Source organism: Panthera pardus, unplaced genomic scaffold (assembly GCF_024362965.1).
Source record: "Panthera pardus isolate Hobbes unplaced genomic scaffold, ASM2436296v1 HiC_scaffold_25, whole genome shotgun sequence".
Lineage (NCBI taxonomy): Eukaryota > Metazoa > Chordata > Mammalia > Carnivora > Felidae > Panthera > Panthera pardus.
This window is the reverse complement of record NW_026526821.1, coordinates 21,863,021-21,877,384: the sequence shown is the minus strand read 5'-3', so window position 1 is coordinate 21,877,384 and position 14,364 is coordinate 21,863,021. Positions and strand designations below refer to the sequence as shown.

Genomic DNA, 14,364 nt, shown 5'->3' with positions numbered 1-14,364 from the left:
TGCCCCTCCCCTGCTCACTCTCTTGCTCTCTCTCAAAAATAAATAAACATTAAAAAAAATTAAAAGAAAAGAAAATGCCCCTTATGCCTGGCCTAGTCTGACTTTTTCATTTCTCAGTTTTTTTTTAATTTTTTTTTTTTAACGTTTATTTATTTTTGAGACAGAGAGAGACAGAGCATGAACAGGGGAGGCGCAGAGAGAGAGAGGGAGACACAGAATCTGAAACGGGCTCCAGGCTCTGAGCTGTCAGCACAGATCCCGACGCGAGGCTTGAACTCACGGACCGTGAGATCATGACCTGAGCTGAAGTCGGACGCTTAACCGACTGAGCCACGCCGGCGCCCCTCATTTCTCAGTTTTTAAATTGTTGGCTTTATTACCTTTCAGACAGACATCTTTTTTACCGTGCCCCTGCTCTGCAAAGGTCAGAATTATTTTGACCTCTGTATCCGTCTTTGATCATGGTCCTCCCTCTACCAGGAATGACTTCTGTCTTCCCTTATATACTTCTCAGTTATACACAGCCTTCATTAACCACTTTAAATCCCTACTCTTCCATGTAGCTGCCATCATTTTTAGGACTGAAAGGAAATTTATAACTTCTATTGCAGATTAAAAAAAAAAAGTCGAGACTTATATAGAGATTAAGTGCCTTGCCCAACTTCATACAGCTAGTTAGAGATAGAGCTGGAATTAAACCCGTGAGTCCTGACTTTCTCCACGCACCCTTTACATGGCACTACTTTGCCCCCAGCCCATCCCATGCTCTTTCTTTTCTGAATATCAACCGTTTTACTTTTTCTATGCTGGTTCTCTTACGAGAGTTAGCAGATCTGTGTTCTAACATGTGCCTATAACTATGACATTTCTCCTCATGAAGCATCTTTTTTCCAGCACCTGGCGGACTTTCATATTGTATGTGCTCACTGTCTTTCTTTAAATAGCCTTCGACTCTTTAAAAGCAAGGACTGTGTTGTGTCTCCATCATATTTGCGACTCCACCCAGTTGTTCTCAAGGTGTGGTTCGCAGCCAGGCCCAGGGATGTCAGAATCACCTGGCAACTTGTTAGAAATGCAGATTCTTGAACCTACCCCTTGACCCCCTGAATCCGCCCATCTTGGGGTGGACTGGCCATCTGTTTTAACAAGCCCTCCAGGTGATCTGAATGCCTGCCAACGTCTGAGAACCACCCTCCTGGAATACTTCTACTTACACTGCTTGTTAAACCTTGCTGTTTAACTGATCATCCCATATTGATTCAGTAGTCTTTGAGTAATTCTTCAGTGAGTGGCACCTTGGTGAGTCTGCTTTTTGTACTGGTAGCCTAGCAGTATATAGAGATACTCATAGATTTCTTCACTGAATGAAATGTCACTAATTTGTGCTAATGAGGATGAAACCCATTGCAGATGATTGCATTAAATGGTTTAGCAGGTGAGCAGATAACAGGAGTGAGAGAGATTGCTTTACAGTTCATTTTTGTGGGGAATACAGATTCATTAGGATATTGTGTACCCTTGAAAATAACCCCAAAACCCAAAGTTTTATTTTTTTTCTTTTCTAAAGAAGCAAAATTAAGATTCTCTTTGGTCTCCCGGTTAAATCAGCGTTTCAGAAATAGTTGCAACATTCAGTGTATGAGCTAATGAATTGAGAATCGGCTGCATTATACTATATGCACAGCTGGTTGATGGGAAGTTCTTAGCCTCCTGTGACCAGGAGTTGGGATTTTACAGGGCACAGTCTGCTTCAACAGTTGCACGGGGCTGTAGATGTGTCTGAACCTGCCCCGTGTACCAGGTACCAGGTACCAGAGGTGAGCTGTGGAAGTAACCTGCAACTTCTGGCTGCGGGTGGTAGCATAATTGTTTTGTACTTTCCAGAAAAGCAGCAGCTCGCAAAAAGGTGAAGTTTAATTTTATTCAAAGCTAGTACATGCTGAGTCCATACCTATGCTTGACTCTGTAATTACTCTGACAGCTAAAAGATTTAGGATCACCAGGCTCCTGGATAGCAGAGTCCAGAAGTTTCAAGTCCCTTTGGCTAACTTTGCAAACTCCAAAAGACTATACCCACTAAATGAACCTCTCCTTTCTCCTGATTTTGACTGAATGTCCTTGTAATTTGGCAGTTTGATATTTTGTAAACTTGGAGGCCATCATCTCTGGCTGAGATTTAAATAGAAATAAAACTTCCTTGGTGATTTTTGACTTTGGCCAGACATGGAAGATAAGTTAAATTCCCTCCTTCCCACCTGGCCCACGGTTTCCCACACTTTCCTTTATTTCTTTTCCACAAGATTAAAATACTTGGTTGTCATCCTCATCACCATGAAGTTTTCCCCGTCTGACGGGAATGCCGTTTGTGGGCTGTTCACTAGGTGGAAAGCATTATTCTAGATGCTTCACATACATCTTTTATTTTATTTTATTTTATTTTATTTTATTTTATTTTATTTTATTTTATTTAAAAATTTTTTTTAATGTTTATTCATTTTTGAGAGAGAACACAAGCAGGGGAGGGGCAGAGAGAGAGGGAGACGCAGAACCCGAAGCAGGCTCCAGGCTCCGAGCTGTCAGCACAGAGCCCGATGTGGGGCTCGAACTCATGAACCGTGAGATCATGACCTGAGCCAAAGTCGGAGGCTTAACCAACTGAGCCACCCAGGCACCCCTCATATATGTCATTTCTCATCCTCACAAACAGCCTTCCAAGTGGTGCTGCTGTCCCCAGTTACAGATGCGAAAGGCATTGCACAGAGGGGAGGTGATTGCCCAGACACCGTGGGAAGTACGTGGCAGAACCTGTGATATTGGGCCTGGATATCTCCAAAGCTTCCCCCTCTTGCCAGGTTACTTCCCAGCTGGTACCCCTTTCAGACTCTGAAGCATTTTAGGGCTCAGTGTTGGGGAGTCATGGGACCTGATCATTTTGACTTTCTGATTAGATTCCTTCTTCATGCCAGTTTTTGAAAGGACCTATATTTTAACAGAAAAAAGTGATGAAATTACGGTTTTGATTTTTAAAACTGTACTTTGGGCAAATTGGAAACTCCTTGAAGTGTCACAGCAAAAGCTAGAGATTTCCTGAGGGGGATTAAGAATTCTCAGTAGAGGGGAACACAGCTGTTTGGTGCCTGTGATGTATATACTGGTTAATATAATCCAACCACCCCATGAGGAGATTATTACTTATTTTCACTTAACTTAAGAGAAATCAGGTAAGAAAGGCAGAGTAATTTGGCCAAGATCCCATAGCTGGTAACCATTAGAGCTGAGATTCTAACCTGGATATTTCTGATTCCAGTCAAAGAAAAGCTTCTAGTACCTACTGTATGTTAGGTACTTCCATATTACCCCATTTAATTCTCATAGTAATTCTCCTGAGAGGATTTATTTATTTATTATTTATTATTTATTTTTTACAGATAAGGAAACTTGAGACCGAGAGATGTTTCTTGGATCATAGGTGCCCCTCTCAGCTCATGATGCCCTTAATGTCTTAGGAATTTCGTTTTTACAGTGCCCCTATGCCAAAAAGGACCTAACAATCCTGTTTATTAAGTAGTTAGGTCCAAATAGTTTAATATGTATTTATGTCATAACAAATTAGTAGCCATACACAGGAATTAAAAGAAAAAATATTTTGGGGCGCTTGGGTGGCTCAGTTGGTTAAGTGTCTGACTGTTGGCTTTGGCTAAGGTCCTGATCTCGTAGTTCGTGGGTTCGAGTCCCCTGTCGGGCTCTGCAGTGGCAGCGTGGAGGCTGCTTGGCCTTCCCTCTCTCTCTCCCCACCCCTCCCCTGCTTGACACTCTAGCGTGTGTTCTGTTTCTCACTCTCTCTAAATAAATAAATAAACGCTTAAAAAAAAGAAAAATATTTTTATTTTAGACTTAAATGCCGCACTTACTAATAAGCGTGTGTACCTTCTGAGTAACTGCGCAACTTGTAAAACCTTGGAATTCAGTTGAACACCACCACCCTCATTCTGTTGCACATTGATTTTCACACAGTTCTTTTATTACAGCAACCACCAAAACCCAGCTTCACAAAGATAGGAGGTCATCAAAAGAGTGTACCTGGAGCTAGTAGTTAATTCAGTGTTCAACAGATGTCACCTGTCACCGTGCTTTCTTTGGAAATTTTAAAGAATCCTGCGGTGCCCCTGTGAATTCAGTTTGACACCCCAGGTACCTCGGCACACAGTTTGGGAACTGCAGACTGTGTCGCATAGGTAGTACGTGCTCATGAGTCAAACTGAGGTGCATCGATCCTAGATTCCTGTTGTTCTTCTTTTTTTTTTTTAACGTGACTGTATTACTTAATATAATTAATTTGAATTCAGCGTAATATCTTTAAATGCCGTAACAGTGGACAAGGTTCACATCTAATTCACCTGTGTGCTTTCATGTTCAGTTCTTTGTCTTGTGTTTAGCAGATGCCCAATAAATATTCATTGAAAAAAAAAGAAAACCTCCCCCTTATCTTGGAGACAGGATTTATAAAATCACAGAAAGGACAAGAGGCCTTGAAACCGCAGAAAGGCTAAGTATGATTCTAGTGGCCCCGTGTCTTTTGGCTTCTTTTAGTTAAGTGTATCTTGTTTCAAACAAGAACCCTGGCCCTTGAAAAGCTGCATATAACAAAGTTAGTGTGGCTTTAAATCATTTAAAATACCAATACTTGTAATTTAAATAATTCGAGTAAGTAATTTGATTAGCAAGTCCTTGATTCTGATAGAGATGCTCACCCTTGGCCTTTCACTTTTGTGTTTTGGTCTTTATAAAACTGCTTTCCTTAAAGTGAAACACACCTCAGATTGCATTTAAACTCTGGTTGTGTACTGAATTTCTTGAAAGAAGGCCTCAAGCTTGCCCAGGGAGCATACCTTGCAGTCAGTACACGTAAGACTTTGCATTTACAGATCTTTTAACCTAGGATGATCGGCTTCCTGAAACCCTGTGGGGTGCACTAAGGCCTGACAAGGAAGACGTGCATAGAAAACTGAAAAGTTGCTGGGTGTTGCTTCATTAGGGGCCACTCTTCCTTCCTAAGTACAAAATCAATGTCCAAACAGCACTGCGAATAGCACTAAGGTGATGGAAGTGTTAGCTCCAAGACGAACACTTCCCCTGTCCTTTCCAGGTACAGAAATTATTTGTCATTTCAAAAACCTGGATAGCTAGCAAGGCTGCTGCTGATTAACAATTGTTGTCTGCGTGCCTGCATTTTAAGGATCAAGGGTACGGTAAATAAAAACACATCGATGAGGCTTGCTCTTCTCTGTGCACTTTTATGCAACGGTGCCTCGTTAATGGTGAGATATTTGAGTCTCGCTACCGAAGCAACGTGGTGGACAGCTGTAAAAGATAGTAGATATGTCCCCTCTGAAACACCAAGTACCAGACCGTGCAGCGGGGAAGGAATTGTGGGTAGTAATTTGGGTGTTAAAATATTAACACATTTCTGCATTTTTAACGTGGTTTCCTTTTTAAATAGTAGGCAGATTATGGCACACGAGCAGATAGGTTTATGATTTCAAATTAAATTTTAAGCATTAAAAAAAAATCCAAAAGGAACTACTTTGTTATAAATGCATTCAACTAATCTAAACAAGAACTTGCTTTCTTTTCACCTTCTCTGATCATCCGTCGGCTAATTGATAGCCTGATTTTATGATTGTAATATGTGAACGAAGCTTCATAATGGATTTTAGTCTTAAGGGTTACAAACTTTCAATCATTCATCTAGTTCACAGTTGAGTATATACTATGTGCTAGACAGTCGTCTCTGGACTCACAGTGGGGAATCTGGGAAGGCTTCACTGAGGAGGTGACTTTCATACCTGGGCATTAGCAGTGAGAGAGCCATTGTGTACATCTGCCATTTATGGTTGTACTATGTAGTATTTGAGTCTGATCCCTTGAGAGCAGAGGCAGACTTTTCTTTTCTTTCCTTTTTTTTTTTTTTTTACCTTTAACCTGCCTTTTGGCTTTCTAAGTTCTACTTCCCCTGAACTTAGATCCTAGTTCTTGTGAACTAGGGGAGGGGAGCAAGGCCCCTTAACGTTTTTTTCTCATTTCTCCGATGTCCCCACAGGCAAAGATGCCTTTCGATGCCAACAAACTGTACTGTAGTGAAGTGCTGGCCATACTGCTCCAGGACAATGACGGTGAGGCTCCCTCTCGGTATTGATATTCTGTTAGGATAGGAGCCAGGCTTGTTTCAGATCATGACAGCAAGCTCTCTTGCCTTTGGCATCCCCTTGCTCTCCCTCTCGCGCTCTGTGCAGCTTTTGTACTCTGTCAAGCTGTATTGATTTTGTTTGCTGATGTATCAGTGTTAGACGGCTGTAAAATCTGACAGTTAGCTTCATTTTTTTTCTCCTTCTATTTTTTTTCCCCTTTTAGAAAACAGGGAATTGCTTGGGGAGCTGGATGGAATCGATGTGCTTCTTCAGCAGTTATCCGTGAGTAATTCTTATGCTTCCTGTCTGCCATGAAGATACATGGCCTGCTTTAAATGGGAGGTGGAGCTGGAAATTGTGGGAAGAAAGAAGCCATGTGATGCAAGCCATATGGAGTATGTTGGCGGGTTTGAGGTTACATCGGAGCTACGTGGTTTGCCTCCTTTTCTTAGTCATTTGCTCTTTATGACCAGATATCACTGTGTATCTGCTTGGATTTCCCCCGTCTTCTGGTGTTTGTCAATCCAAAAGAAGTGTGCTTCCTGCTTAAGTGTGTGTTCTTGGGCCAAGAATACCGAATTATTTTGAGTTGACCCACGCCCAAGATTATTTACTTCCTTTCCTTTCCATCTGCCAGTAAAATGCATTCTATCCATTTAGAATCCACATAAGCTCAAGGAGTACAAGTTCCAGTGCAGTGGGACAGAGGTCACAGAGGAGGACAGGGAGGGACGTGGTACCGGAAGCTGGAATAAGACATTAGAAAATGCCATTTTCTCCTTGTAAGAAATGTAAATCTGGTTGAAATGTTGTTGTTCTGCCGGCATTCTGGAAATACTGTGAAGATGTCTTCTAACAAATCTCATCCGTGCTATTCCAAAACCAGGACTGAAAATAGATCATTTGGATAAAATCTTGAGTGTTGGGAGTGTCTGAGCTGTCAGTTTGCATACAGCTGCCGTCGTGGTGCCAGCAGCCGGAGTGGCTTGGCCTCCGCCCCAAAAAAGTAGAGCTTTGAAATGCGAATCTGTTTCCAGTTTTCTGGGAAGGTGCTTCGTCCTGTTCCTGCAAGATTGTTGTTCATTTTGTAGTAGGCTCTATGGGTACGCATATACTGTTAAAAAGGCTTTTCTCCTAACATGCCATATATCTCTGGCAGAGACAGGACTTCTGCTTTAAGCTGTTCCCATGACTTAGAGCCACAACTGCTGTGTGAAGGTAGTTCAATAGCCCCGATGGTGAGGAAACTCTTCCTAAGGCTGTGGTCGTTCTGGATTGTAGTTTCTTTTAGGTGTGCAATGGGCTGTGGGTAGGTTGTGGGAGGGCTTTGGAGGTAGCTGGCAAAGTGGTTTCTTGACCTGGATGGTGGTTTCAGCTATACGTGTCTTTTATGGAATTTTTTTACACCTGTGTTCTATTTCACAGTAAAAGGGTTTTGTTGTTGTGTTTTGTTTTGTTTTGTTTTGTTGTGTGTGTATGTGTGTGTGTGTTTAATCTGGCTCCTTGAAACTATCAATCACTCATGGACCCAGTGGTCAGTTGAGTGTTTTGTTTTTTTGTGTGAACTAGTAGCTATTTAATACCTGTGAATCAGAAAGTTCAGTTTCTCTAAAATGGAAACTGATGCGAATTTTGTATGGCGAGCTTGTGTTTCTTCAGTTGTTGGGGTTATCGTGACAGGCAGGCTTTGGAAGTTGTCAAGCGCTGGCTGATGAAAGGACATTCTCTTATGGCTCTGTGCTTTCTGATGTCTTTGCTTGACAGGTGTTTAAAAGGCACAATCCTAGCACAGCCGAGGAGCAGGAGATGATGGAGAATCTGTTTGATTCACTCTGTTCCTGCCTAATGCTCAGTTCCAATCGTGAGCGCTTCCTGAAGGGCGAGGGTCTTCAGCTGATGAATCTCATGCTCAGGTACGTTTCTTATCTCTGTCTTTTTTGTCCAGCTCCTCACTGTTGTCTGAATTCCAGATCCCGTACCTATGGTCTTTTAGTCCATTGAGTTTCCTAGATAATGTAAAACAGTAAGGCCTTCAGGGTGTGTGTGTGTGTGTGTGTGTGTGTGTGTGCGCGCGCGCGTGCGCCTGCGTGCATGTGTGTGGTCTTCTCTCAAGTTAGAGTGGGTAGAAAATAGAAAGTACGTTTTGTTCTGTTTGTGCCCATTGTTATGTCAGTTGGTAATATGACCACTCCATTGAAGGGAAGTAACTTTTGGTTCCTTCTCTTACTGCGTTGGTTTTGGGAAGCCTGGTTATGACCTTCTAAACATACCCTATGTTAATTTCTAAACTTAGCCTAGTTTTCTTTATATCCCACATAGACCTATCTGTGCTGTATGTTTGTATTTTTGTGGTTGACAGAAGAATATCAGATTTTTTATTTATACAAAGTTTTCATTAATATCATTTTCTATGAGGTGCACATGTGCTATGTGGCTAGCATGGGAGATGAAAATGTGCAGGACAGTTCTAGAACTTTCCTTTACAGTACTTTCCTTATATATCTTATTATTATTTATGCTCTAATTCCTTAAAATATTTAAAGTGAATATCATATCTAGTATATTTCACAGAATCCTAACGTTGGAAGTAAATGGAAGGTAGCTTGTATCAATAACTCTTGAGAAATCTGGCTAGGAAAGGGAGTAGAGAAATAAGAGTAGGGGGTAACCAGAAATGGGAGTTGTGTGTGGTCAAGGGACTGTTTTTCAAACTGAGAGCCACTAGAGCATGTTTTTGTGGCCAGAAGACTCTAATCATTATGACTGTATGAAATTGACCTAGAGCCTGCGGTCTTTACATTTCTATTCCTGTAAATTGAAAACTCTGTTAAACCATTTCTTTAAATAAAGTTTTTTTTTAATAAATTTGATATACATATCTATTAAATACAATTTAGAATATAGACCTGCAGAACCGCTGTTAAAAAACACTGATAAGGTACCGTGTTAAGTGCTGCACTTAGAAATGAATAAGACAGGATTCCTGCCTCCAAGAAGCTAAAACAGCTCTGTCACCGAAACACAACCCAACTTTGGATGTTTCACTTCTTCCACTCTTTTTTTCACTTTGTAATTATTTTCTTGTTTTTACCAGCTTTTTAGTCCCGTCACATGTGTAATTTTCTGTACTAAGTTTCTTTTTAAACGTAACATGGCATTTCCCGTGCTGTGACATAATGTTTGTGAGAATTTGCAACAACTGCATCATGGACTCTAAGGAGATAGAGCTTTCTTAGTATTCTTTTGGTGATACTGAGACTATTTCCATTGTTTTGATATTGTAACAGAGTCTACAATGACCATCTTTTGCTTAAAACTATTTTTGTATTTAAGATTATCAAGGGATATGTTTCTAAAATATCTTCTCTTTAAAGGCCTGTGTAGGGCTGGGTGGGGGCACAGTAGACCTTTTCGTTTGTCCAGTGCATACCAGACCTTGGATTGATTGGAAATCTTCCTTTGTGGAATTGCTTTAAAAAATCTATTTTAAAGTGCAGAGAGGGCCATTGGAATTGTTCAGAGGCCTTCAGTGTTCAGCTGATTTTTGCTAGCTTTACTCTCTTGAGTCTTTTGTTTGTTTATCTCCTTTACCCTTCTAATTGCCTGTCCTTTTGTTGAAATGACCCACCTTCTCTCGAGTAAATAGCATATAAAGAAGATGCATTTGGCTTCCTGGGCCTTCTAACCTTAAAACTGTACTCTACAGGGACTTTTCCCTAAGCTTCTTAAAGGTCTGAACCGCCAGTGTCTTTGGATGGTTGAGTGCAAATATGAAGTGATGTATTCCTGTAGCATATGGCTTGGTAATGTGCAGCAGTGGGAAGCTGAATAAATAACCAGAAATATGGATTATTCAAACCGGAATGCTGAGATTCTGGGAGCCTAATTAAGAAGGTGTTCCCAAAGCCTTAGAAACTGCACCTCTGTAGGATCTTCTAACTTTTCATTTTTGAATGCTGAAGTTACTGTGAGATTAATTCTTTTGCATTAACTAGCTTTTTTTAGCAGATTCAGCATTCCCCTTTTTTCTCTTTCCCATGCTCTTTGTTCTGTGTTATTTTTCTTCTTCAGACTCCCAAATGGAAAGTTTAATTGGGAGGGAATTCTTTTTTCCCTACTAGATTCATCCTGATCTTCTAGCAGGAGCCGCTAAGGTGCTCTGCGTCTAGAGACAGAAGCCCATTCAAACTTGGAGGTTGTAACACTAGAAGTTCAGGAAAATTTCTGTGGTTCCGTTGCCCCTGAGTACTGCTCTTCACTGTGATTCAGGCATTCAGCAGTCATGAAATGTCCACCTGGAAAGGTGGGAGTGTGGGACAGCATGGAAGAGTGGGCTTTGGAGTTGAGGTGCATGTGGGTTTGGAACATCGCTCTTTCACTTACTAGTTTTGGTTATTCGGTGAGTTTTTCTAACCTTTCTGACCGCTGACCCTCAGTTTTTCATCTGAAAAATGGGAGTAACAATGCCAAATTTGCAGGGATTTTTTGGAAATTAAACTATATGTAAAGTGTCTGGGACAATTCTGCAGCTGTTAAAACACTGGCGAAGTACTGTGTTAACTTACTACGTTAAGTGCTAGGCTTACACAGAGAGGAACAAGACAGGATTCTTGCCTTCAAGAAACTCCACCGCTAGTAAGGGAGGCTGACATTAAATAACTATTAGTATCATTGAATGCGTTAAATTAACCATTCCTCTTAATAGTTTGCATGTCTATGAATTTTTTTCTTTACGTTTCTGATTATTGGTAAGGAAAGGTCATCGGCAAGATAGTCATTTATGCACACACACATATTACACACACATGCAAAGGTATATACTATCCAACTTAATATCTATTAACTTTATTGAAGCATAATTGACTTATAATAAGACACTCCCATTATAAGTGTACAGTTTTAGTTTTGACAGCTGAATGCATCTTTGTTTTCAACACGATGAAGATACACAATGGCCCTGTCCGACAGAAATGGAATGCAAGCAAGATATATAAGCTTATGTTTTGTAGTAGCATGGTAAAAAGGTTGAAAGAAAATTAATTTTAATAACATTTTATTTAACCCAATATATTAAAAATCATTTTGACAGGTAATCGATAAAAAAACATTATTGAACCATTCTACTTTTTTTCATCCTAGGTCTTTGCAGCCTGGTGCATATTTACATCTCAGTTCAGTGTTAAATTTTCATAAAGTACTTGCTTTGTGTTTAGATTTCGTACAATTTACAGTTGAAAAAGTAGATTCCCATACCTGAGTTTCTCCAAACAGACTTAAATGCTTCCTAATGACTGAATCAAGTATCAGTTTTTAAATTTGAATTTATTTAGTATGTGTTTTGTTTAGCCTATGTCACTCAACAGATTGTTTTTGAGATTCGTTCATTTTGCGTCTGCCAGTAGTTTGGTTCTTGTTCGTGTTTGTAATATTCCATTATACTTCTGCATTCCAGTGTGTCCGTTGTTTTTGTTATTCACCTGTTGGTGAACATTTGGGTTGTTGCCAGTGTCTTGCTCTTGCTAATAAAGCTGCTTAAAAGTCTTCAGAGAAATATATATTTTCATTTCTCTGGGGTAAATACCTAAGGAGTGGAATGACTAGGTCATATTGGAAATGTAAGTTCAATATTAGAAACTCCCAAGCTGTTTTCCAAAATGATTGTATCATTTTATATCCCCTCCGCAGCACGGCGTGAGAATTCCAGTTGGTCCCTATCCTCCTCAACACTTGATGATTAAACTAAATTTCTTTAAGAATCCCCTCCCCCTGTGTCACTTCCCCAGCCCAGCCCTTACACCCACCCACCCACCCACTCTCACATGTTGAGGATTAGGTTCTAGCGTCCTGTGCTTTCCTCTGTGGGAGCACTTACCATCCTGTGTGGTAGGCATCTGCTGGTCTCTGACTGTACTGTAGGACTCTCGAGAGCAGAAACTAGGTCGTCCCCTTCTTGGTATCCCCAGTGCCTAGCCACAGATGCACATTAGGTGCCCAGTAAATATTTCCTAAATGAATGAGAAAAATCTGAGAAACATTTTTGCTTTTTAAAATCATTGGTTTATAGAATTTCTAGCAAACCCCATGCATAGACCCAAAGAATGAGGAGTGACTTCGTAAAAGCCATATAGCTGAGAGCTCAGTCTTCTGCCTGCGTATATTTGGCCCTGTTTTTCTCCATCAGATTTTTTAATGCCCGAAGAACACAACATAGGCCACAGGGTGGTTCTGAACCTCACCTTCAAGGCTCCGGAGAAGCCAGGCATCAGCTGTAGTCCCGGGCTCGCTGCCCTGTTTGGCCTGTGCTCATGCTGTGCTGCGGAGCAGAAACCCACACAAGTGTCCGCACTTCACTTTATCCCCCTTTGGGACACTTGAACCTCTCAACACTCTTCTCCCACCAGCCTCCTAATTATTTCAGGGTTATGGTTTAGGCATTCATTTCTTACAACCTTTCTGCTCGAGGTCCAGAGAATTCCTTCATGCCGATTTGCAGTCTCTCGGCATTTGTTTGTAGGACCGTAAGGAGGTCTCCTACCTCTTTGCCCTTACCAGACAGGCCTTTGTCCTCCGCCTTACCCTCCCACCCAGGTGTTAGTTTAGTTGTCAGGTAACTTTTTTTTTCACTCCTGTGTTAAGACTGTTTGGACTTTACAGTGCCTGACAGAATCAATGAGGGGGAAAAAAAGCTTTTTGTTTTTTGTTTTTTCTCTGTCAAAGGACAGATGAAGACATTTTGGGAAAGAAAAGATTGTTGAGGTGGTATTTAAAAATGAACTCATGCCGTGGAAAAAGCAGCAGCTAGCCATCCTAGAGTATAGGACCCCCCCCCCCCAAAAGGAATTTCTCATTTAGTCATAATGTTTTGATAAGGAAAGAGAAAAGGTGGGGTGAGGGTGGAAGGCACAGAACCTCGTGGGCAGTATATACTGTGTGTATATGGTCTGTACTCCCCTGATGGAGAAAATACCACTCCTTGTGGGTCAGGCAGCTTGGCCTCATTCTTTTGCTTTGATTGCAAGAATTACAGTACAGTGAGGATGTTTACATGGTCTTTGGCTGGCAGCAGAAGAGTTAAGATATGAATAATGAAGCCAAGTGGTATTTTTGTAGTCAGGTATAGTTGAGAGAAAAAGAAAATTTAGGAAAGCCACAATTTATTGGGCAGTTTAACAGAATGATCAGATTCAGAGAAACCAATTCACAGAAATAAGACTAACTTTGGGGCACCTGGTTGGCTCAGTTGTTTAAGCGTCCGACTCTCAATTTTGGCTCAGGTCATGATCACAGTTCATGAGATTGCTCGGAGCCTGCTTGGGATTCTCTACCCCCTTCCCCCCCGCCCCTCCTTAGATGCCTCTCTCTCAAAATAAATAAATAAACTTAAAAAAAAATGACTCACTTATGGGGGGATGGCCCTTTTAGAATTTATCCAGACATGAGGATTGAGCTATACAGATGCCCTCATTGCCCCCTGGTTTGCCATTTCCAGGTTCTTGGTTACAGCTGTCTCTCTTTGGTAGGATGGTTGCTGCAAATAGAGGATTTCAATATATCAGGTTTAATTATAGACTGTACTCCAGATCATTTGCTTCTTGCCACTGCAGAGCACTTTTTAACAGTGTGTCCTTGTTTCAGTGGTTCAGTGTTCTTTAAGAAACAACAAAGCCAGTGGGAGACAGAAGAATTACATTGTCAGTTTCCTTGAAAATGTTGACATGAAGCTTATTACTTCTGTTGTAAAACCCTGTTCCAGTTAGAAAGAGAAGAGACCACTGAGATCCCAAGGGATGTGTACAAATGCAGCTTGGGGTTGTGTAGCAGAAACACAGTGAACCCATCTTGGTTATTAACTGTATAGACAAAAAAAAAAAAAAAGAGAGAGAGAGAGAGAGAAAGAAGAAAGAAAGAGAAGGGTACATAGACACATCTCTTTAGGAACCACCAATTTTTTTTCCTCTGAGGCTTTTCAGTAAGATTTTCCTTAATCTAAAGAAAATTGTCTCTGACAAAGAACATAAATAAAATGACAATGGTATATCATCTGCAGAGTGAGCATTTGCAGGCCCGGTTCTGGACCGTGGGCTCGTACCAGAGCATAAAGGTAGGTAGGCCAGACTGGGGAACTCTTAAACCTTGAAATTTTATTGCCTTGCTTTTTGGCTTGTTCTGTATTGGT

The 14,364-nt window shown here is 40.9% G+C and overlaps 1 protein-coding gene across 2 annotated transcripts in view; it reads left to right on the top strand.

Moving 5' to 3' along the window:
- The window catches only part of CTNNBL1 (catenin beta like 1), a 160,494-nt gene that overhangs the window by 67,683 nt on the left and 78,447 nt on the right, over nt 1-14,364 (top strand). For both annotated transcript variants that reach the window (XM_053890266.1, XM_053890265.1), the window contains exons 8-10: nt 6,101-6,173; nt 6,412-6,470; nt 7,953-8,101. In XM_053890266.1, coding sequence (XP_053746241.1) covers nt 6,101-6,173; nt 6,412-6,470; nt 7,953-8,101 — 281 coding nt within the window. The remainder of the gene's footprint in view (nt 1-6,100; nt 6,174-6,411; nt 6,471-7,952; nt 8,102-14,364) is intronic.